Below are 25,976 nucleotides of genomic sequence, written 5' to 3' on the forward strand. Positions count from 1 at the left end.
TCATTTAATCTATTCGTCGTTCAAATAAAATCCAACCGTTCAAGTCATTTGTCGTCATGACTCAGGACAAATACAAGCAGTTCCCCGCTGATGACAAAAAAAACTAAACAACTCAAATTTAAATTGAAGTACAGTCCAATAAGGAATCTCTATTTATCCTGGGTTCTCCAGCGATTAAGTTGGTCGTTGTTCAATATATCTATCAGTGCAACACAGGAGCAGCATCTAGGTGTGTGTCGAAGGATTAAAAGTAACCAATGAGGCTGGGAGAATGCGAGGACGCGTGATCTAAGGATTCCATGGATACCCGAGTCTGGAAAGAGTCAGAGGAGCACTGGCGTATGTGTATAGCATAAAAAATAAGGACCAATCGGGATTTGCGATAGCCTGCGGTACGTGCCTATCTCCCCTTTTGCGTTAAACATTTTTTTCCCGAGCCAATAGTATATTAGCATAATTACATTTGACCGGTACTAACCAAGGGGAGCGCCGGCCACGTCGACGCGCTCCAGCGACGTCGTTGGATAGCAAGAGAACTGCCACTGCTGTGTTACTGCTCCTGCTCCTGCTTATTTTGTACTCGACTTTGCAGACCGTGCAAGCTGACTTTAAATTCCCTGGGTTGGGCCGTGACCGCCCTGCTGTACAACGCCTCGTCACTGCTTCAGGCTTTTATATGCATATCTATATATGTATGTATACTTTTAGACCATTTCAATTGCTCGGTTGGTTACGTTGTACCTTGTACTCAAAGACAGACACAGACTTGTTTTGAATCTTAGTGCAGAGAAAGCAAGAGAAAGATATTCTTGCTGAAGACTTAAGACTTGAGAGGCTCTACTTTACTTTACTTAAAGTATATATATATATATTTATATGTATACACTTCCTTCTCTCGGTCAGTTCCGCGATGCAAACAAACCGGTTTTTGATGCTAAGTCTCCTCTGCAATTTTGCGGTTTACTGTTCAAATGCATGCGTCACGGCAACTCGATCTCCTGGAAAATCAACCGTGACCAGTAAATTTGTACAACAATGTTTGAATTTTTTATTCTTTTAATTTATCAGTCAGACTATTTTTTATTCCAATCCTCAATATTTTTGTTTGGTTTAAAAAAAACAACCTTTTATCAAAGGATTTTCTTGAGAAGACTTGAGTTTATTTTTAAAAATTTAAGCATTTTAAACGGCTCTGCATGCACGACAGCAATTTTCTTGGTGATTTATTTCTAGTAAAAGATATCGTGTATCCATATACGTTGATCTTTATACTGTACCAGGTTATAGCCAGCCGGGCTCAACTTGTCCAGAAGCCATTGAGCATGTTTGCACGAGGGTATGTAACAGAGTATCTCTGAGTGGTGCATAGAGGATCCGGATCGTGTGTCGCAAGGTCGAGATGATGATCATCATCGTATACTGCTAGTCGCGAGTATTGAATGACGTCAAGTAGTTCATATAAGAGAAGAGATACAACACGTCATCAGTATCTTTTTCCTTCGGTACACACTCAAAGACACCGTGTTAAATTGAATATATGCTTTAGACACATTACGAAAAAAAAAAAAAATGTTAAAAGTGTACATATCCACAGGCAAAATCTTCTCATCTATCAGTAATCAGGACTCGTTATTTTTTAGTTTGAATATTGCCAGCCGGTTAAAGTCACTCGGTGGATCAAATTCTAACCAGTCCTACCTTATAGTCAGTCGTTGTCCTTCGGTTCCTTCTTTTATATATATACACACACTTTCTACTCTCTTTCTTCACTTTAGTTTCTCGTTAGCTCTCTTACAGCCAATTCATCTTGAGTAGAGAGTCATCTCATCTCACGTTACCTGCTTCAAAGAAAGTTCTGTCCTTCAAATTTACAAGATATCAAAACCAACAATGACGATCATAATAATTCAAAATCTATAGAACTCGAAGCCACGCAATAAAGTAGAATAGTAAAAAATTTATCTAGGACATGAGAGATAGACTTGTCTGCAAAACGAAGGTCCTTACGCATTAAAAGCGCGTATTGTTCCAGAGGCCACAGACAGTGAATATTAAATGCAAACTTTTCATTGGCAGTCTAGCTAGCAAGTCTTAGACAAGATGGCCGACTACCTCTATTATACATAATACTTGCCTAATAAGAATGGCGTCGTAAATGACCACCGCGTATTATTATAGGTAGCGGATAAATAATATACATGTGCCTATATACATTCATACATACATTTATACATATCTACATCCTATAAATACAGTTGCATATGGGACAACAATCGAGCATCGACGAGTGTATGCCAAGCGGCGGCATATCATATATATAATGCGGCTCAATCGACTTTAGCCAATTTACATATAACAAGATAACCATTTTTTTTATTTTCATAATTTTTTCCCTTTATGCAATAAATTTATTTCTAAGCCTCAATCGAGCGGCTTGAGCTGGTGGATGGACGCTGAAGGGACGAAGGCGGGTCGAGAAGACGACGCTTAAGTCCGGGGGTATACTCTATAGGTTCTGCCGGTGCTCATTTGCATACATAGCATTATGCTCGGCTGGACACCGGTCAAGCCTCTGCTCCTGCTGTTAGTTGCTCTTCTTCTTATCCTTCTTTGGTTGGATTTTATTCCCCTCTTGGTTGGATCATACCTCAATTTGCGCGGAAATATTTATCCCTACATGCATATGCTCGTAAAAATATGATGAAAATAGTTCGCTGATCAATGTGTTTTTTTTGTTTCCAGGTACACGAGCTCTGCGACAACTTCTGCCACCGGTATATAAGCTGTCTGAAGGGTAAAATGCCAATTGATTTGGTGATCGACGACCGAGAGAGTTCGAAGCCACCAGAACTGGGTAACGGTCTGGACGGTGGACCAAGAAGTACAGCAGACAGCACAAGCCACACAGACGGTGCCAGTACACCAGACGTTGTGAGTACCTCACCATCGTCAACATCTTATTATCCGCACGACGCGATCACCCCCCACCACCATCACAACCACCATCACCATGCCATCGGCAGTACCACCCCCTTGCAATTGAGCCAAAACCAAAGCCAAAATCACCCGTCGCAGCATTCGAACAACAATAACACCACTACCCCAAGTAGCGCCGCCACAACTCCCAACTCCCTAAAGCGTTCGCACCAACAGATGATGATGGCAGCCGCGGCGGCCTCCGCGATGGCCACCTCGCCGCACGCCGCCTCCGCGCCCCCTGCGCACGCGCACGCGCACGCCGCCCTCGCCGCCTACCACAGCATCACTTCGACCGTTTATCCGTGTTCGTAATAGATAATTTATAACATCTAATATCTCATTATTATAATTACACGATCTTCCTTTCAATCTAACAGTTTTTATTTTTTTTTATTTTTTTTTAATCATGTCTACATGTCTACTTTGACGTCTCGCGGGTGTCTTTCTCTCCTTTCTTCATCCATTCACGCTCTTTCTCTCTTTCTAAACAGTCTTGCTTCATCCTGTCATTCAGAAAAAAAAAATATCCTTTCTCGTCTTATCACACATCATTTTTATTTGTCTCCAGTGCAATCAACTCCTTCCTAAAAAACAAAAAAAAATCCTTTTCCTCCCAATAATCCCTTAGTGTATCTGCTCACTGCCGTATTGCATTCTGCGCTTAGATCCTGTCTCTTAATACTTGACACTATTTTTAAAAATAAACAACAACAACAACATCAACAACAACTGGTCATTATTCTTGTCTTGCTCAACAGCTGAAAGGTAGTCACGGCATGGAATGAGATTATTCATTATATATCTTTTGATTATTTTATTATTATTATTATTATCATGATTATTATTATCATCATTAATATTATTATTATAATATATTACTATATTATTGTAATTATAATTATTATAATATAATAATCGGCATGGGGCGGTACGTCGTTGCGCCGCGTTGTTGACAGGGTGGTAGTTGAGGATGAGGCGTCGGCGGGATTTTCAAAACTAATTATTTAAATATTTATAAAATTATAAGAAGTATGCTTCGGAAAACGCGTAGGAAGCACCGAGTCTTTCTTTTATGGGAGTATATTAAATTAGTATACTAAATATAAATATATATTATATATAAATCGAGTAACGAGTTTGTTTCTTATAGACTTTGACTTTGTTTTCAATTTATTTTTATCATTAATATTATTTTTATCACCATAATATTAATGAATATTTTTATTGTTAACGGATCTCTTGGTTACATTAATTAATAATTACTTAATTATTATATTCTAGATTGTTAAAGTTTATTGATATGTTATTAATAACTTTTTATTATTTACTAATGTTAAAAATTCTCGTTACTCGATTATTTATTACACGAGTCGATTTGCTTATTGATATCATTAATTATTAATTATTATCACTATTAATTTTTTTTTACTTATCGTTGGCGGGAATATATGATGAGTTAAATGAGTGGCGAGTCGATTGATATTAAAAAAAAATATATTTAAAAATATGATGATTAAAAACATGTGTTTGGAGACCTAGAGGCATAAAGGTAGACATTATAAATAAATATATATACATATGCATGTATATATATATTTATATATGTATATACCACATTCCGTTGCAATGTACACACGGGTACATGATGTTGTGAGTCGATGATGTATTTTAATTGCAACGCTGACGTTCAGCTCAACAAGAGACGCTTTTAAATATGAATCGCTGTATAAATCGTCTGGTAGTTTTAATTATTAAATTTCACGTGACAAATTTATTAATTTTATTAAGATTATTTTTTATTAAATTTCTCATTAACGTTAACATTAAATACATTAAATACCAAAGACGATTTTCAGCTTATCGTGATCAGGAAATATACGTAATAGGCTTAAGGACACGTCAAAAAAGTTTGTCTATTTTTAAATAAATGAGACTCAATATAAATATAACAAAATATATAAATAAATATAAATATAAATATCTATTAATAAATATATTAAGTATGAAAAAGAGATAAAGGATAATTTTTAAACTAATTGTTTTTAGTAGACTTATTTAAATTATTAAGTGATTAGCGTTACCAATCGTATTTTGTGCATTAAGTATGGAAAAGTTCATTTGTATTCACATACGTATGTATCTTGAAGCTCCACATGTTTTACTAGACATGTGAATGAATGAATCAGGAGAATAATCAAAATGATTTATAAATATATCTATATATATAAATATTAATATGATTATTTTTAAAAAATTAGCATAATTACAATTATTATTATCGTAATTAAAATGACAGCGCATTTTGAATTCTTGACTTTGTATATATTTATGATATTTAAATAAGAGTGAATTGTGAAAGCGAAATTGTATTATAATTGATAAATAAATAATTGTTAAAATGCGGCCGATAAATACTGCGTATCCATAAATGTTAATTACTAGGTCTCGGTACTCGTAACTAGGGAGTTGTGTGAGGTACAAGTCCTGGCCGGCAGGGCGCGCGAGATCCACCCCCCAGCCCCCGTACTTGAGCCCCTTGACTTGTAGAATGAAAAATATAAATATAAAGTATATATACATATATATTGTGATGCTGCCAACCTGTGGTGCCCCGTGGTTCAATAAAAAATAATTAATATATTAAATGAAATATAAACCTGCACCCCCGAATAAATTACCATTGTTATTTATTTATTTTTTAAATTATTTCATAACATACGATACTACTGCAATATTTTAATTACATTATTAAATTAACATTTACACACATTGACACGTAAATTTTTTAAACTACATGACAAATTACAAATCAAATAATATATGTGAAAGTACTTGTATTTTCACATGTGATGTTTGGAAAAAAATTTTCTGAGGATAAAAGCATGTATCTGATGTCCAAACATATATATGAAGGATTTATTTAAAAAATAATAATAAATGGGGTGCAGGATATGCATTCGGGGTATCATGGAGCAGCAGTGGGGATTCACTTGTGTCGAGAAATTTTACTAAATATTTTTATTATTATATATTTTTTTCTTTTCTTTTTTTTTTTCAAGTGATTATTTTTTTTTACGTGTATATTTAAATTATAATAAATGTAAACTCGATGAAAGATGGATCCCCATTAACGTCTTGAGTTCTACGAGTCGATGCTTGGATCAAGTACGGTGTTAATTATGGGTGGTGAATCTTGGGCCCCTGTTGGCTGGAACCCTAGTTACGAGTGCTGATCCTAGGGCCGAGATTTATCTCGGTTTGTTGTTTAATTTTATATATAATATCGAACAAAATTATATTATTTATAAATAATTATTATTGTAGTTATTTAACCGAATCATCGAATTTATAAACAAAACCACGGAGTCACTGAGGACATTAGTGATTTCCGGAGAAGTCACTAAATCACCAATTTCGAAAATTCAGGATGATCCATCAAGTGATATGGAGCATTAAACCGTCACCGAAATCAATCCTAGTTCACTTTATATTGAAACAAATTTTTATGTATTCAAAAGATGTAATTTGTATCACCGGAATTTGGATATTAAATTTTTTTCAATAAATTTGTGAATTTATTTTTTTTTATATTTTTTTTTCCACTCAATTAATTACATTCTATTAACGCATGAATTACGTAAAGAACTGAAGATAAATGAAATCAGCCCGCAGCGACGATAAAAAAATGGAAAATAAAAAAAAAACGTGAATACTTAGTGCCATAGGTTGCAGTGGGCATCATTGCCAAGACTGTGTACTTAATTAAAATTATATATGACGATATCTACAGACGAGAGAACGTTTAATGATTAATGCAATCAGTGATACACGTACAAATTTTTTGTATAAAACTTCGTTTTTTTTTATCTTAAAAATAATAGTAACCGCAATTATCACTTTGAAAACAATTTTTTTATTCGTTCGCTCGTCTCGCGCATTGTTTGACCTTTTCACTCGCTTTAATAACGTAAATACGTTGTTTAAATGCATTTATTATATTAATTACTTACATTCATATAATTTAAAAAAATGAGTGAATAGGAAATGAGTCTTTTATATTAAAATAAAATTAATAAAATTTTTTACGCTCTTATCCAGGAATATATAAAATTTTTTTGATTTCATGATTTTAAAAATAAATAAAAAATTTCTGAAAAAATTTGATTTATTTTATTTTAATAAATTACTCACTGAATAATGCGATTACTGAATTCCGTGATATTTGTTATTATTTTTTCTTTTAAAATATTCAATTAAAAAATGATAATATTTTTTTTTAATTTTAATATTTTTCGAGACATCAAATACTGGTTGCGTAATTATAAAATCCTTGTGAAAATATTTTTTTTTTAATTTTTATTACAACAAAATTAAACGACAAAAAAATTATCTAATTTAAAAAAAAATATTTTAACAAGAATTTTATGAATGTCACCACAAAAAGACGTAATAAATTTTTAATTCACGATTATCGAATGCATTTGTTGTCATATTTAGTTACGTTATTTTTTCTTGTTTCATATATGGAAATATTGTTTGGATAATTTGTTATAATGTTTAATAATAATAATAATTAAAAATAAAATAAGTGATTTATTATTATAATAACGATAATTAATGGCTCATATATTATACGATCGAATAATAATTATAATTATAATAATAATAATAATGAAGAAGATGATTAAGAAGAGATTATTATAATTATTAATTATTATAATGAATTAATTGATTATTAATTATTATTACTAAATTGGACATGATGAATCGGTTAATAATGGATATGCGGATATCAAACATTGTCATTATTATTCTAATAAACTGAGTGTGCGAGCGTATACATACATAATATAAAACGGGAAGTATAAGCGTGAGAATTGTAAATGTGTGTGTGTTGTATACTTTGAATTTTAGCCGTAAATAAGATCAAGATTTAAAAAAAAAAAGTTATTATAATAATTAATAATAAAAATTATGTGGAAAATAACTCACTCGGACATTGTATACGACTAGAATCATAGTGATATAATATATTACCGATAATAATAACAATAATAATAATAAATAACAAATAATGTTTAAACTATTGTCTCAATCAACGTATTTTCATTATTATATATAAATAAATGTTAGCCTTGTTGAGTTAAAAAAAAATAATCATGACTATTTATTTTATTTTGACAATCGACCGCACTCTCATCGTTATAATAACGTTTCCTTATTCATATATCCTGTTGGCATGCAATATTTATACAAATATACCACCAAATCGCATTACTAATTAACATAAGAGTCCGTGATCTGATACTTTTATTATTTATTACTTTATGTTTTTAATTAAACCTAAAAGTCATTTGTCATTTTTAAACTACAGAGTGAATAAATAAAATATGTATGTATGGATTTTTTTGTGTTATTAGTAATGCGAGTATAAAAAATATATAAATAATTTTTAAGTTTATTTCTAAGTTAGTATGTAAATAAGTTAATAAATAATGAAGATCGGATAAGTGGATGGTATAAATCGACTCGTCTATTAAATAATTTAAGGGAGACTTGGATGCTTACAATTTTAAGTGAAATCGGTTCGTTGGATTCCGTGATGTGTGTGACTTTAAATTGCACTTATTTCACTGGCCGCTTCCTTTGTTGCCGAATAAAATCTGGATTAGCGATTCGCGTGTGATTCCGAAGGTACTGTGCCAGAGCTCGCCCTAGGTGAGCTGAGCACCTTTTGGAGTACGATCGTGTTACTTTTTTATTTTTTTCTACGGACGTCGCAGAGCCGGCCGCGGTAGTGCGGCATGTATAGAGAGCAACCTCCGTCCATAAATCTCGGTTAACCCTCGTCTAATAAATATTTAACCCTTTAAATTTGCAACAACCCTTAGCGTGTAGCCATTTGCATAGGACTTCTATTTCATTTACACATCGCATAATTGAATATTTAAATTCAATTGCTGCCCGTTACGCGCTCGCAGTTTCGAGCCGCAAAACTGCAGTAAAACTTGTTACCGGGCCACTTTCATCCTCAACAACGGCGATACTCGCGAGTCTCACTCTTTTCCTCCCCCATCGGCTTATATACCAGCCCAAGTATTTCATACAAGTATATATACTCTACCCATACTTTCTTAAAACTCTCCGAGTTTCGGAGTCTTGTCGTGCCGCTCCCCTTTAAATTGTTTTCATATTATTTCTACGCAACCCCTAAATTTTATTTCCACATTTCAGCCCTCTCTGCGCCCATAAATATATATTTTTAAAATTAATACTCGCTATCACATGTGTTTCTCACACTCTCTCCTCATATATTTACACTATAAAAAATTTGCTTTTAATATTTACACACTTGCGTAATAGCCATTAATGTAATGTATTGCAAAAATACGTGTTATAGCCTCTCGAGTTATCAATAAAGATAAAATACTAAATAGCAAGTACACTTTTAAATGTTAAAATCACACGTGAGAGTAAATGCCAACACAATAAACTCCATTGGTCCAGATCGGACTGTCCGATTATTGCTGTGTCACAAAATCAAGAAGACAGTCATTGTGTGAGCGACATTACTGACAGGATAATAAATTATCTATGAGCGTGGATAGGTTGGTTGTGTACATCAACAGCGTGTTATACATGGTATTAATAAATCGAATAATGCGGTTTGCCCTGTCTCCGTCTCACTCGTTAACATTTACTACTATATATGTGTATATATCTTATAACACCTGAAATGTAATATATAACGCCTAAAAGTCTGACTATATTCTCACCCACACATGCACACACACACATATACGGTATAAAAAAGTACGTTTCATCGACGTCAATGGAAAAATAAATAATTATCTGTAAGCATGAGGTAGTTTCTTTATAAAACCATATTTAATATGTCAGCAAGCTATTCTAGTCTAGTGTAATCCTTATTCTCGATGAATATTTAAAGTTAAAATATACACGATAATAATGTAACGGGCATACTATTATTGGTATAATTTATTCTTCACATACTTATCAACTTAAATGTACATATAGGCTCTACGCCGCTAATACGCTTATTTTATATTTTTATTAAAAATTTTTTTTACCTCTACTATCGGCGGTGCCGCGACAGCACATACTCGTCTACAGTTTGCATTACACATAGTTCACTGAGTAACGCGATAAGTGTAACGACTCAGCCAATTGGAGGAAGCGATATTACGCGATGTAAGACCGCCCATTTGTGTATTTAATACCGCCAATGTGCGTCGTGTCTCAACCACCGATTACGTGTCTTTTACCGCCGCAAAACAAATATATGTACTTGCTGTACACAGTACGTACCTTATATGTACAATATGCACTTGTGTATTTTTGTGTACGTATATATATGCCATCTACATCACACACCTACAATCCGCGGCATTAAGATTGCTCACGAGTACACAATATGTCTTTTATATTTTACCGTCTATTTGTCTACATAAATAATCAAATCACTATTTTATCGTCCGTGCAAAATTACCTATAATTTTCTCTATTAATCATCAAAACTTGTTCAAGTATTTATTCTTCATTACGATATTGCTCGCGTTTGTACTGGTTCCCACGCTTTCGCGACGTGATTTTAATTTTAATTTTTAAATCTTAAATTATCCATATTAATTTTTTTATAATCAATTATTTTACAAATTAAATTTTATTTAACAGGAATTATTATTTCCCATGCAAATATGTACCGTGTTCTATTTATATATGTAAATAGTTAAAGGTGTTTTTTTTTTATTTGGCTATGGGTAAATAATAAGGTTCTGTTATAAACTACAAGGTTTCGATTATGAGGACAGTGAAAAAATCTTAAGCAAACATTTGAATAATATTTGTTTTAGATATAGCTTAAATATTTGGACAAAAATATATAAATATAAATATAAACAGTGGACAGGGTCAATGAACGATTAGTACTCGACAACAGAATAATTTATTATTATAATTTTACTATTATAAATTTAATAAATAATGGGTACAGAAATAAAAATAAGTATAAAAAAAATATGAAGGACTTATTTTTCATAATTTCATTGGCACCCGCAATGTCGGCTTGGGGTGGTATATTTTCATAATGTAATATCGGTGTAGCGGGTATATAAGGGTGTCTGAAGAACGGAAAGAAGGTTAAATTTTCTTGAAACATTATTATATATATATATATATATATAGATATATATTTATAATAAAACCCCCGCGAAAACATGAGAGTCTTGGGTAACGCGAGTAGGGTGGGCTCGATGTGGAAGCGAGAAGGAAATAAAAATGGAGGGAACAAGTATAGCACGGAGGGTGTTTTGCTGGTAATTGGTGCCAATTTAATCCTGCCCCTCGTCTGCTATAGTCGGTATTAACGTTATAAGGGCGAATGGTGTGTGTCTATAGCTTCACTTCCAGAGAGGGTGCTTTTCCGTCTCTGCACTTGTGTTAGTGTCTCTTTTCCTCTCATGTTGAACCCAAATGACTGGAACTTCTCTTTGTTACTCTCTCTTCACATCTACATATATTCCGTGCAACATGTATGTATGCATGTATTTCATACACACAAATAAAATGTAAATATAGGAACACAAGTGTCTGGTGTCCCACGACAATGAGACGGTAACATCTCTTATATTTCTGGTCTCATACTATAGTCAGTTCATATGTATGTACACACTAGGAAAATATAATTAACGGTAATCGCTCGCGTATATGCTCCGGATTAACTTCCTGGCCAGGGGAAAATACGTCACGACCCTCTACGTCAAATTCTTCGGGGTTATCGGATCGAACCAGGACACGTTTGCTCCCTTTTCCCCTTAGGGATTACCACACACACACACTTATGAAATTGGCTAATAATTTCAGCAAAAAGACCGAGCACTGGGATGTAATTTCACTCGATTAATTTTTTTTCTCTGGTTTAATTATTCCAATTGGCTTCTACAAAAGTATTTTTTATTTAAATATTAAAATTAATTTCTTTGTCGAAAATTTAATATTCAGTATTTTTATATATAAATTTTAAAATACAAAGGATAAAAAATAAGTATTGATGAAAAAAAAAAAATAAATAAATAAAAATAAAAGTGAAGAAGAGAATGGAGAAAGAGGTAGAAGATCTTGTATGCAAATTCTTATGCGCATCTCCGTGGGATCCTGGCGGGATCTGCTGAGGATTAACGGGGGCCGGCTCTCATGAAAGGCAAACCGACTAAGATGGACATAGCGAGTGAGAATGTCAAAGACGAAGAAATGTTGTATAGAAATTGAGAATAAGAAGACGAGGATGAGTAGGAGGAGAATGACAACTACGACAACGACGACGACTAAGACGAGGACGACCAGAAGATGGTGAAACACTTGAGTATACTCTTTCTTCCCGTCTATGTCGCTTGATACTCTTCTTCGTCTTCTTCTTTAAAGCGGTTCGATTGGTCACCAAATAAGCCAGAGAATCACCGATCCACAATACAAGCATACACACTCAGAATAAGAGAAGAACGTGGATGTGGATGTGGATGTGACGTGGACGCGAATCAACTAAAATAAAACCAATACAAGTAGTATGTTGTCTGTCGCGATGTATAGGGAACGCAAAAGAATAAGAAAGCCAAAGCAAACTGAAGAAACTACGCGGACCCGAAGCGGGAATGGACCGCGCATTCCATCTCAACATCACCACCGGTCACGTGGAAGGGGGGTTTTAAACTCTTTTCTCTCCTCGAATCTTCTCCAGGTATATACACATATATACATATAAATATATATGAGAATGATACACTCCCAAGTATTAACCACATGTGGAAGTGACCAAACGGGCAAGCGAATAAGTGCGTAAGAGGTAACAGGGATCTTAAGACGTGAACAACAACGACAAAGACGAGTCAGGTAGGCGCGAAGAAAACTATTTGCTCGGACATTTTTGACGATCAACGCGATATACGATTACTAAAGAAGTCATGCCGTACGTGATTCGAGTACGAGGACGTATCTTTGGACTTAAAGTCTCATAGAAATTTTATCGTTACCGCCGCGGCCTATAAAAGGACTGGAAATTAAAATTTTTAGCGTATTTTCATTTTTACTTTTTTTTTCACTCTTGAATTACACTTTGCTCTTTTTTGTTCTTCTTATGAGCATTATGTTGCTTGTCCAGGTTCTTTTGACACCATTGCAATTATCCCTCGTTGAGTAAGCTATATTTATACCTATATATGTATATAAAAGTAAATGGCGTGTATTTGCCTTGTGGATTTGATACAGCCTCAATAATAAGGGTAGTGGAAATTAGCGCGGTAAACGTTTGCCAAGCGTGGGTGCTTGGGATCCTTGACTGGAGGTAATCGAGCTCACAAGCATAAATCCTATTAGAGGATTAGAGGAAAAGCTACAAGTATAGTGTGTACAGTGGGAATTCACTGCGCGTTACACTAGCACCGTTATCGTATATACATGTATGGTGGCTCGCGAAAAGCTCATGCAAATATTCTATACGGTCCCTTTGTCGTGCACCCTCGTCTGTTTATTAGAAGACTGCCATAGGCCATATGACTGACGATTTGCCAAACAGTTTCATCACCCAACTCTATATATATAAATTTGAATCTAAATATAGACAGCATTAGATTATTCTGCGTTTATAAATACATAAACAAAAGTTTGTATATTTTATTTTAAAATTTATTCATACACAATTTGATCTTTCACCCTGTGGTTATCGATCAGACACGTCTTGGCTAGAACAGCATAACTGGCGTGTCTCTGGCCGTGATACATCTGAGGCCGGAACGCAGTGTTAAATACGTAGCTGGCCTCTGCGTCGCTCAGTCTTGTTTTCCGCGACGTATAGCCTTTGGACGCGTTTCGCGAGTCATGTTTCACCAACTAGAGAGCACGTAAGACAGAGTAGTGTATAGATGTATGTATATAAAGCATCAGCGACATCGCCAGCGGCTCTCATCAGTAAAGCAGTGATTTGATGACACACGAAAACCCAACACAAGTGTAAGTTTTATACTTACGCCTGTTAGCGGTCTGCGCTGTGCATTTGATTGCACCTAGCGGTAATTAGTCAGTCGCCAATTCACACGCGTCTACTTCCGAGTTCCATGATATGGGCACGAGTGATTATCTCTGTCATCAAAATGATCAGGACTTGGGGGAATTTGTGATGATATGTATGTCTATATGCATGTATGAGAGTTGTGTGTTGAAAAGTAAGGTCTTTTGTGCATTGCTAAAATGCAGATGCCATCAACGGGGTTTCTTTGATTTGTCATTCATCGATAGAGTTGACTGAAGACGACGTGGAAGACGCACTTGGGTGGTCGTTGTCGTCGCGAGACTAGTATATAATGTATGTTAGTGGTGGAGAGGCGTTGAGGAGAAGATATGTATATATATATATATATATATTGCTGAGAAGAGACAGCTTATCTTTCTCGACAATGCCTTCAAGATCTACCTTCTTCCTTCCACTGGTTCTCTTAACTCTCGGCCAGTGCGCGACACTGTCGCCAGAAAGAGCCTCTAATTCGAGATACTATCGCTGGTTCCCACATGACATTCTTTTACGACTATAATTCTGTCTCCGTCTTTAACTGAGAGTTGTAGTACGGATTGGAATCGGAGACTGCTCACCAGCACAACCAGCTTAACATTGGGTCGCTCTTCCACAAGTTTCTCTTTAGAGTCCCATCACAATAATAATGATAATAATAATAATAATAAAGAGAACAAGTCGCTTATTCTTTCTAACCTCGTCATCGCACATCGGGATGCCCGGCAGGTGTGCCAACTAACAAGCCAAAGGCGAGAGCCAATGACACGCGTTCCTTGTTTCTTATATTTTTCGCAAATCTCATCACTTGCTGTCCGGGTGTGTTGACCAGCCGAGCACAACCACATCACTAGATGGATGTACGGGTGCTTTTGCACCCGGCGAGGATTCGAGTTTGTTAGCTCTAGAGAAATAAACTTTCATTTGTCGTTGAGAGGTATATGGTATACTATATACTATATATGTACTCGAGAACCTGCTGTTTGGGTGGCTGCGGTGCTAGTCCTGAGATCAATGATAAGAGACTCATTCCCGGCCCAGTCAAACATCCGGCAATTTAACTCATGCTTGCCAGAACAACTTGTTGTGACAATCGACGGCTCGTTCGCCCCAGTTGTCTATTCATGCTGACTTGTCTCTTTCAAAGAGACTAGTTACTTAAAGTCTATTTAATTATTTCATGTTTAATGTCCATCAGTTACTTGCTTTTTTTAAATTCATCTCAATCAAGTCCTCGGTCTTTGGATTTAAGGTTAACTTGAATCTTTCTGCTCTCACTTGCGATTTTCTGCGGCTTGGTACAGCAAAAATAAATTTACAAATAAGTCAACTCAAATTAAATCAGCTGAAGCAAAAATGAACAAGTCGTGAGCATTAATAATTTGTCAGTATTATTTTATTTAAAGCGAATTAATTCACGATAATGTTTTGCTTAAAAATGTGAGGTTATAAAAGTAAGATAGCGGAATGCGGGAAAAGAAAGAGAAATCGGGGAATAAATATGTTCTAAACTCGGCGAAAAATTATTCTCTCATCTATATGAAGCTGTCTTTCTTGCTCATGTCAGAAATAGTGGCACTTCCCTGTCTCCGCACGCCAACGTACCAATATCTATTCCGGCGCTACAAAACAACATCTCGCGACGAGCGTACACACTTTGGTACACGCGCTTGCGCATTTAAACCACAAACTCATCTTAGCACTGCAGATGAGCACGAAAGGGAGTCGAAGCTGTGAGCACTCCTTCATTTTCTCTATCTCACTCTCTCTCTCCTTACACGTAAATGTGTATGCGGGACAAGCAAATGTCGGAGAAGGCTATTGGATTTATTTATAACCCCGGAATTTGCTTGTAGGGATTCAAGCTTTGGGATACACTCAGACGTTTAGTTTTTTTAGTCTGGGAAAATAGCTTTTTCAATTTTTAACGCCACCATCACCATAACCTATTTTATTATATTTTACATCCAACAAATGCTAATATTAGATCGTTTTAAATTTATTCAAAGCAATATTTTCACTAAAAAAATTTTTTTCATCATCTCCTATTCAATATTAATAGTAATCAATTGACTTTCCAAATTTATTTATACTCCAGTAATTTTAAATTTACCAAAAAGAAAAAAATTTCCGTTTTAGAATTTCGTGAATGATTTTTTTGAAAGCAAGAAATAAAAATAAAAAGTAAAATCAAGTCTTGTGTATCAACTTGTGATGGCATAGACAACAAGTACACTTGCACCACTCGCGTCGCTCTACTTGGACGTAAAAATATCCCGACAGTGTCATCATCCTCGCGGGTTTATTCCTCGCTTTTCACGCCGAGTCAACTCAACTCTGGCATCACATGGTCTCGCAAGTCTTCGCTTAGAAAAAAAAAAATCAAAAATCAAACTCAACAGTCTCATACATACATTTCGTCAATATATAAAATACACATATAAAAACCAAAGTAATAGTAAAAAACAAATTTATAAGTAATACAAATATACGTATACGATAAAAAACAATGTGGGTACACGGCTATTTAGCATATAACCCGGTTAAAGTTATGTGCGTCATAAATCATGGGAACGAGGATCGACGCTCGTAAAGTCATCGCGATTTCCTATCGTGTGTAATAACTAAAGAATAAACATATAAATATGTATTGCATTGAAAAGGTATTAAAGTCCGCATTGTTTTTATTTTATTAAATTTTATTTCATTTTATCTTTCACTGTGCACCTGCCTGACAACCGATGCTCAAAAACTAAAAGGATCAAACAAAACGAACCAAAGTAAATAAATAAATAAATAAATAAATGAACATTGACTAATTTACACCAGTCACACACATTAAACTCAGGGTATTCTCGAGAGTAACTAATGTTTATTGTCACGGTACAGTAGCCCAGTAGATTTATGATCACCGTGAGATGTGAATGAATATATAACTATATAAAAGTAAGGATTACTCTCAAGTCAAGTTAAATCCAAGTTTAATTACAAGCACACGCATCCTTTTATTAAATGCCTACCGAGTTGTACGTGAACTTTACTGTCGGATTGATGATGACGGTAAAAAAGACATCGGTTATTTGTAATTATGTAAATATATATATATATATAGATATTATATTTATACGTGAATAACGGACTCAAAACTGCTAATGAGTCGTGTAGATGACAGTGCTTTGGATTTAGATATCCGAATATCTCTTAGCAATTTGAACACCAGTCTAATAAGTATCTCTTTCTCTGTTAGTGATTCTCATGACGCCAAACTCTTCTCTCGAAACTGTCTTGCCTTGCCAACAAATAGTTTAGCATCAATTCCCGACGTCTTATTATATCGTTATTAAAATAACCGTACTACTCTCGTCAGTGGTCATCTTCTCTAGGCGATAGTTCGCTCTTGCGTAATTCTAAAACCACTCATCATATTTCTTTAAATAACGTCATTAATTATTTGAAAATATTTATAGCCAATTATTTTTAATTTTTCCACACGGAAAAAATTTTTTGTGATCAAAAGACAAGATAACTTACGGTAGCAAAATTCTGCCTTAATAAACGGATAACGAAGCATTCGTTGGGATTACAATGTGTTTGTAATGCTAGCAAATTCTTCGTTGGGCCAAGCAATGGTATGTAACTGTTACAAAACTGTCGTGTTCAATTAAAAAAACTGATTTGTTAAAGTAACAGAATGAATTTGTAGCATTACCAAAAATTTTTGTAATCATAAGCTAAGATTACTTACGGTAGAAAATGCTGGCTTTAAAATACGACGATATTATTTATAATGAACATCACGTGTTCTCATAACAAATCGACTTTTTAATTACGATACAAATTCATTTGTTACTGTAACAAATTGATTTGTTACCGTAAGCTAATCATGTTTGTCATTATAACAAAATCTTTCGTTATCCCGTCTTTTGTTATCAGAACGAAATTCGTTTTTTCCGTGCAAGTCAACGGAAAAATAAAATTATAACAATCCATAAACATTTATGATTGGATTCAGTGTCTATATATATTTATATATTTTAAAGCTTCCCTCTTTCTAATCGTTTGGCGGTCTTGTCACCCGCTTGGGAGATATTGTATTACAGTGTTGAATATTTAATGAGTTTGGCGAGTCTTTTCTTCTTTGTCATGGCTCACTCGTAAGGGTAAGGGTGTGCATCTCATGTTTTCTTCCCTTATGTTCATGGGCTTCTTAATATATACATATATATCGCATCTCGCGCACGGGATGAACTTTTTCAACGCCATCATCATCGCGTACGGCGTTAGCTAGAACAACCCCCTCGATTCTCGGTACGATTTTCAACGGGAATAACGATGTGCCTTACATGGGAAAATTTTCGTGATACGACGCCATATCCATTTACCCATAAGATGATAATGTGTTTTTACGTATATATTTTTTTTGTTACTTTATTTATGTAGTTTATATCCTACTCGTGCATTTTAAATGGCACGTGGATGAGTTTCGGGTACGCAATAACGTCGTTAGAATAAAGAACAAGAGAAAAGAGGATTAAAAAAGTGTATTATCGTTTACAAGATTATAAGATTATAATAATAAATAAAGAAAACGTATACACGAACGAAAATAGTTTTGGGGTAAAGATTAAGATTCTTGGAGTAGAGAAGAAATTCTAGTTTGAAAAAGTGAAGAATACGATTAGGAAAATAATAATAATAGTAATGAAAATCATAATAGTAAAAAATATGAATGATGACAATACCGAGCCTCGTGTATTGTAAACGCATTGAAAGAAGGGACTTGTACCTGCTACCGTTGGATTCGCTGCATCCCTTTGCACTCGTAGCTGCAACCTTTTTTTCCATTGTTACATTTCATAAAAAAGAGACGAGCTTGTGTGATATGTAAAAAAAAACCATTTTATTCACTGTTATATGATTTATCAAACTGAATGATTTATTTGATATTCAAAAATGTTTTTTTTTCTTTCTTTCTTCTATTTTTATTTTTTTTTACATCATTCATAAATCACGTAACGTGTAATTTTATTATGACTTTGTGACCTATTTATAGTCGCAAGCGGAACGATTATACACAAATGATGAATTTGAGGAAACTCGTGAATGTACCTTTGGCTTAATTTAATAATTTATCTCGAGCTATCAGATATTTATCTCACTGCCGTGTCAAACACTTTGCGAATCCGGGTGTCGTTAAATAGTTAATGTTATCCGTTCACTAGACGTAAACCAACTTAATCTAAAATAACTTTTCATTCCTGTACAAGTTCTAACAATGTATACTATAATATGATTACTCATATTTTTAAATACTCAGAATACTTTTTTTTTTCTAAGTAGAAATAAAAATAAAATTAACAAAAGATCGTTGATTATTCACGATTATTTTTTTTTTGTCCCAAATATTCTTTCATTTAAATCAACGTCACCCGCGCATTGAAATTGGCATAAGGCAAATCTTAACCACCGGTCTATTGTCATTCGTACAAACTAAACTACTTCTCCTACTTTGGTGTACACTATTCTCGTATTATAATATTATAATAAAATTTTTTCAAGTCGAGGTTCTCTATATATATATACAAATGATTTTAAAGCAGTATAGGTTCCGGGTCCTGGATTCTGAGTTATAGCTGATTTTTGAACATCATATGCTGCAAATCGGTGTGTAGTTCTTGTTTAATTCGTTCAGCTTTCCTCATCACCAGTGTACCTAAACACCCACACACACACACACGCGCATAAATGTATAGGCAGGTAAATGTGTGCACAAGGAACGGAGACTCGGGTTGAATCTGGGCTGAATCGAGTCGAGTACAATGCGCGGCACAAACAAAGCTGAGAGAGGGTGAAGCCAGTTCGGGGGTGGGTGGTGTGGTAAATGAGAAAGAAGATGGAAAGGTAGTTTAAAAAAAGCAGGAGGAAAATAAAGCGTGGGTGCAAGAGGTGTAGTATTACTCATTCAAATGATCCTCTCAGCTTTAGTGGCGTGCTTTTAATCCAGAACTTGGGCATTCAACGTCTGTGCTACGGTTTAAATAAAGAGTCGTAGTCATAGTTGGTTTTACTTCTTACATACATATAGGTCCTGTTGCACACATCAATACACACATGTACATGTCAACTCTACTATTTCGGGGAATAAGTGCCGACTCATACACGTGGCGCGAGGGAGTTTATTTTAATAGAAAGAGAGGTTAAGGAGTAAAGAGTTCTAACAAGTTAGAAAAACTTGAACCGCTCGTATGGAGGCTCACCCCTTTTTCGGGGTGGCCATACACATATTTCATTTCAATCTATTTTATTCCTACATATATACAGATATGCTGTACATTGCGTCGAATGGCGACGAGTGTTTGTCATTGTGGGACTCAATCTTTTCCCCATTATTTGTGTCATATTCATACGACGTGTGCTTGTAATTTTGCGTTTGATTCCACTGGTCCCCATGTGCACGAGTTTTTGTAATAACACAACGCCTCGTTAAAAATATGAATACAGCAGCGTATAAAAAAAACACGAAATTCTTTTTTAATCTCCTGATTCAGATTAAGGTTTGTAAGTTATATTTGTATAGATAGATAGCTTTCATTTCCGTTGACAATTGGACGTCACAACATACTCAAAGTCAGAGTTTGTTAAAACTGACGTTCACAATTGCCGAAATGACCAAAAGGAAGAACAGTTGAATAGCATGCATGGATTCTCATTCTCAGTCGGGCTATTGCTTAACCTGCAATCCTCAAAAGCCTTTAAACGGATTTCACAAAGCGTTAATTCTATTGTGATTCATTTCAAGTCGCCCGTATGTTCCGGATTCATAATAATATTCAGTATACGTATCTTGTAGTTGTGACTGCTCGCAAAACTGAGAAAATTTTTGAAAGTGACCGCGGTCGCATCGCTGTATCCTTGGTACTCACTGCCATCAACATTAGCTGGAGCAAACGACCTTCTGCGTAAACATTGTTGCCTAGTGAAAAATTCTCAGAAGGATTTTTTCTTTTTTTCTCTTAAATCCATGACCAGAGACCTACTAGTATACTTTTAACAGAAACATAGAAAGAGAAAAACATACCGAGGGTATATAACTGCATACCGAAATCTCTTTTGCTCTCTGTCCCAGGGAGCACCGCCCTGCTGAGTTTCCCATTGTTGTCTAAAAAGCATCAGCCAAACCAACTATTTCCTCTCTATACTTCTATTTGTACCTATACCGTTACCTTGTGACGCTACGGGACAACAGTCATATAGACCTGGCTCCATAACCCAAAACCCATAAATGGAATCTACTCTTCCCATCATATCCCTCAAAAATCCATCAACATTTCTGCGAAAAGTTTTTCCCATTCTTGAATTCATAAAAGTTAAATTATCCATGGAAATTTAATATTTTCTAATCACCGGTCTGAATCGAGGTAAAATGAACAACAAAAAAAAAAAAAAATTCTGGATTTTATGAAAAAAATATTTAGTGGCCTTTGTAAAAAAAATTTAAAGTTTGTATTTTTCTTTGGGATATGGTAACGCAAATGTCATTCACGTTTGTGTGTTTCTGTGTGTGTGCGGTGGTTACGTAACCATCAAGCATGATGGTGATGGTGTGCAACGACTATTGTCGAGTGAGAAATTACGGAAACGCAAATTGGCCGGTGTGACCGTGACGGGTGTGGACTGAAGCCACGTGCTGTTGCTGCGGTTGTGTAATCAGAGTATTTTGGGGGTTGAAAGTGAAAGGGACTGACTACCGACGAGCGCGAGATCAGGGCGGGTAAAACCTACAATATATAAAGCTTCCAATATAACTTAAGCTTTTCATTCAACACTCGTTCGCAAACTTATTTTTGATTAACGCTTTCCCGACCAATCAAATTATAAATATTTCGATTATTATTTCCATTTCTATCAACAACTGAATTAAAACATAACCATAAAAATAAATTTATCAAAACCGGTTCGGTTGCAACAAAAAGATACCGGTTTTCTCCAATTCTTCTGGATCAACTTTTGGACATTGAATTTAAATATATGTATGCAAAGCCAAATCATTTATGCTATGTTCTATATTCATTGTCTTCTTAGCAGTGTTTACAGAAGTCACCACCAGATGACAGGGGTGCCACGTAAAACATAGCCAGTCGTTTTCATCAGGACAACTTTCATTGTTGTTATCATGGTGGTCCCCTTTTTCTCTTTACATTCAAACATCTACACACACATTAATATATACATATATACATAGATCAGCACCCCCTTAGGCTACTGTAGTTGGGTCACCCTGCATTGTAAATGACGTTGTGGCAGTCGCACGGCAACTTTTCAACCCAGTAATCCAAGCGAGAGTTATCCAGCATGTGATGCCCCTTCTCTCTAATTTATCTGTATACAAAATGTACGTCTATGTCTATGTCTATGTCTGTGTCTGTGTCTGTACATTTAAGTCTACCCTTATTTAAAGGATTGATCTTAATGGGGATTCGCCGTAAAACCCATCCAGCATCTATATCCGAGATAATTGATGTGTATAGTTTAAAAATAACAAAAATATTTTTATTCTTAACGCTAAGCTGACTTTATTGCTTTTTCAATAGCACATTTAGCTTTAAACATTCAACAACACAAGAGAAGAGAAAGTCAATAGCACAATGAACGGATATATTTTGACTGATGCGGTTAGACCGAATGATAACGCAAGACAGGTTAATTCTGCTGATTATCGATTCGACTATTGCAGACACTAATTGCAGACTATTGATTATCTGGCTTTCTCTAATGTTTATTAGTCAGTAGAAGATTATTTTTAGCGTGTATTATTTACATTGTAGTGAAGAATTTGAACGCAGACTATTGCAAACCAACTAACATATGCTCAGCAATCACCGGTTTATTGATGCTGACGTTCTTGTACGTATTGTGACCGAACTGATCGAAATAAGCGGCTCTGTTACGCCCACGGTTACTTTTTTCTATGTATGTATATATATATACCTACATCTACCTTAGCTTCTATGTTCTCAAGTACTTGAGTCGTTGCAAAGCACAGTCGGCAACATAAAAGCGTGCCGTGAAATGCGTACGATTGTGCTCCTGTGAGAGAATTGAAAGCAACATATAAGAAAGAATAATAAAGAGAGAAGGAGATTGAGTGAGAGGGCATCTATACTTATATATATACAATCTACTCGATATGAGAGAAGTATGTATGCATTGAGGAGGACACGTTTGTTTCATATCAGCAGAGAATGAAATGTGGTAAATTTATTTCTAATGATATCTTTGTTCAACATTATTTACGTTATAACAGTTAGTCCGAGGCTTTGCGTCGAACAATCGTGTTCATTGTGTCGCTGGATTGCTAAAATAAATATAATATTTATATTTTTATCTTTTGTTTTATACCAAAACGAAGTAGGAGAAAAGATGAAAGAAAAAAAGACAAACAATCCTCCCCCACTGATATGTTTTGGCGTGGAGTATTTATACCCTGATTTTTAATTAAAGAATGTAATATTATAGCTGCTACGTTAACGTTGATTTATAGCGACTACATTTATGCTATGAACAAAATAAATATAAAAAAGGACGAGTCCTTTGTCCAGGAGCCGCCGTCGAAAGGGTTCTCAATCTTTAAACGTCGCCTTTTAATAATATCAAATCAAACAATAAGATATTTTATTATTATTATTGTTATTATGAGTGTGTAGTCTACAACTATTGTCTTTAGTATTAAATCACTCCAAGTATGACGTGATCGTTGTAGAATGCCGCGTGTCGTGTCAAAAAGAATTGAAACACGATCATATATAGGTACCGGATATAAAATAGAACAACTGTGTTGACCACTATCGCCCACACATATTTAAGCATTCGCTTGGCCCTGCTCTTGTTTGTCTGGAGGTCCTGCTGAAGAAAAGCCTCACCGGTCGAGAATGGTGAGTTAGCGGGTTGTAACTGTATCAAGTTGACCGTGACACGACTCTGCATAAATCACTTTTTCTTACTCTTGACAGTCATTGCTAATTTACCGAACAAATTTTAACATTTTTTTTTGCCACCCCTTTTACTTCACACTATTTAACTCTTTAACGTGAATATCTTATTCAAATTAACTTTCAAATAAATTGAAACCCAATTCTCCGGTGATTTATTGATATTTTTTTTATCGGTAACTGAGGAGCTGGTTTTTGTTTAGAAAAATTAAACTTTCGGACAGATAGAAGGGAGAAAAAATAAAGAGAGAGAGAGAGGGTGATGTAAATCCTGGTAGAGTTGAGCGGCTGATTCAATCATGATAATTCCCCGAATGAAATTTACCGCCAACCATCACGCACGTACACTCCAGACTACATATATATACGGCTGGGACGAGTGTGGTTGACGCGTAGTCTCTCTGGTAACTCAGGGATGCCCAGCTAACGCCACCAGTTAGGCAGCAGGGGTGCCAATCTAATAACGTCAATTGACTCGACCCGAGCAGGAAAGCACGATCGCTCGATTTGCGGTTAAGTTGCCTCTGTGTCTTTACTCCATCTTGAATTTCCTGCTCTCGAGGTACTTTTGAATATCCCTCCCTATTTCTCTCCGTCCTCATTCATTTTACTCAAAATTTTTCATCTTTCTCGGATGTATATTTTGACAACCGTCAAACTACAGACACATATGTTTTAATGTTTCTCAATACAATTACTTTTCCAAGAACCACATATGCATATCTACTAAAAAATTACGTAACCTGTCATAGTTTTTTTTTAAATTCGCAGTATCTTATAAAGTATATTTTGTAATATTTTTTATTATACACATGACTTTGTGAACAAACATGTCAAAAATAGACATATGATTTGCCGTTACATATATATATTATATATATATATATATTTAAAGGAAGAGTGTGTGTAGAAAGCCAAAATACAAGTATAAGTTCAGAGGTCTATATTTGGACAGGTGATGTTTAGACGCGTCGTCATTAAATATAACCGTATAGGAAAAAAAGTAAAAAAGTATCAATTTACCGATTTATATCTCTTTACCACTTGTCAATTTATATTTAGCTAGAGTTTAAAATTAAATTTATACTGATTCTCGTCCTCAGCGAGCGTAATGGGGAAATAGCTGGTCAAAAACATTTAACGATCGACTAAGATCGTCAGGGGTTTGCTAGTAAATTTTTTTTGTATTTTCGGCGAGGATCGTAAAATACAGGATCGCTTGCCGCTGATGTACCGGTCCCTCGATTCATTTCCCTTGGCGTCACCCACAAGCATCTATATCTATACTATTCTCTTCTCACTTAACTTTGTGTGTCTGCGTCCCTGTGTCTGGTGATGCTCAGCCCCTCAACATATTGGACTCATTGTCAGTAGTCAAATGGAGCCGACTGTAACAGGGTACGCATGGATGGACCAGCCGAGTGCCAGATGGGTGACTGATGCGACAGATCCACTCTGAATGCGTCAATCAACACACTTTTCATCAGAATCCCTTAAATTTTTATTCATACCCAACGCAAGTCACACAGCACATACATACCCCGTGTACAGCAAAGAGCATACAAATTTATTTCTTTATTCTGCGTATTATGTCTCGCACATTATCCGTATCATAGACGAAAAATTAAACAAAAGTTGGGAGTTAACTCGAGCCCAAATAACCACACAAAAGTACAAATTGTGCAGGATAAGCAGTTACAGCTACGAATTTACGCCTCAAAAGTGTGGAAACCAACACCGGTCGTATTCCAATACCAGATTAAAAGTTCTAGCCAATCGAATAAAACGAGCAAGCGATAAAAAAGGGCGCTGCTTAAGTTCCCCATTGCTCTGTTCTCTATTGCCGCATCTTTTCTCGCAGGACCCTATAAATGAAGCAACAATACCAGCCAACACTGGCCTATAAAAACACGGGTATTGTAACCGTCAGC

General features: G+C 35.1%; 1 protein-coding gene across 8 annotated transcripts in view; it reads left to right on the forward strand.

Moving 5' to 3' along the window:
- LOC130676538 (homeobox protein homothorax) overlaps positions 1-25,976 on the forward strand; it is a 263,375-nt gene that overhangs the window by 37,728 nt on the left and 199,671 nt on the right. For all 8 annotated transcript variants that reach the window (XM_057482847.1, XM_057482842.1, XM_057482844.1 and 5 more), the window contains exon 6: positions 2,743-2,931. In XM_057482847.1, coding sequence (XP_057338830.1) covers positions 2,743-2,931 — 189 coding nt within the window. The remainder of the gene's footprint in view (positions 1-2,742; positions 2,932-25,976) is intronic.

This window comes from Microplitis mediator, chromosome 10 (assembly GCF_029852145.1).
Source record: "Microplitis mediator isolate UGA2020A chromosome 10, iyMicMedi2.1, whole genome shotgun sequence".
Classification (NCBI taxonomy): domain Eukaryota; kingdom Metazoa; phylum Arthropoda; class Insecta; order Hymenoptera; family Braconidae; genus Microplitis; species Microplitis mediator.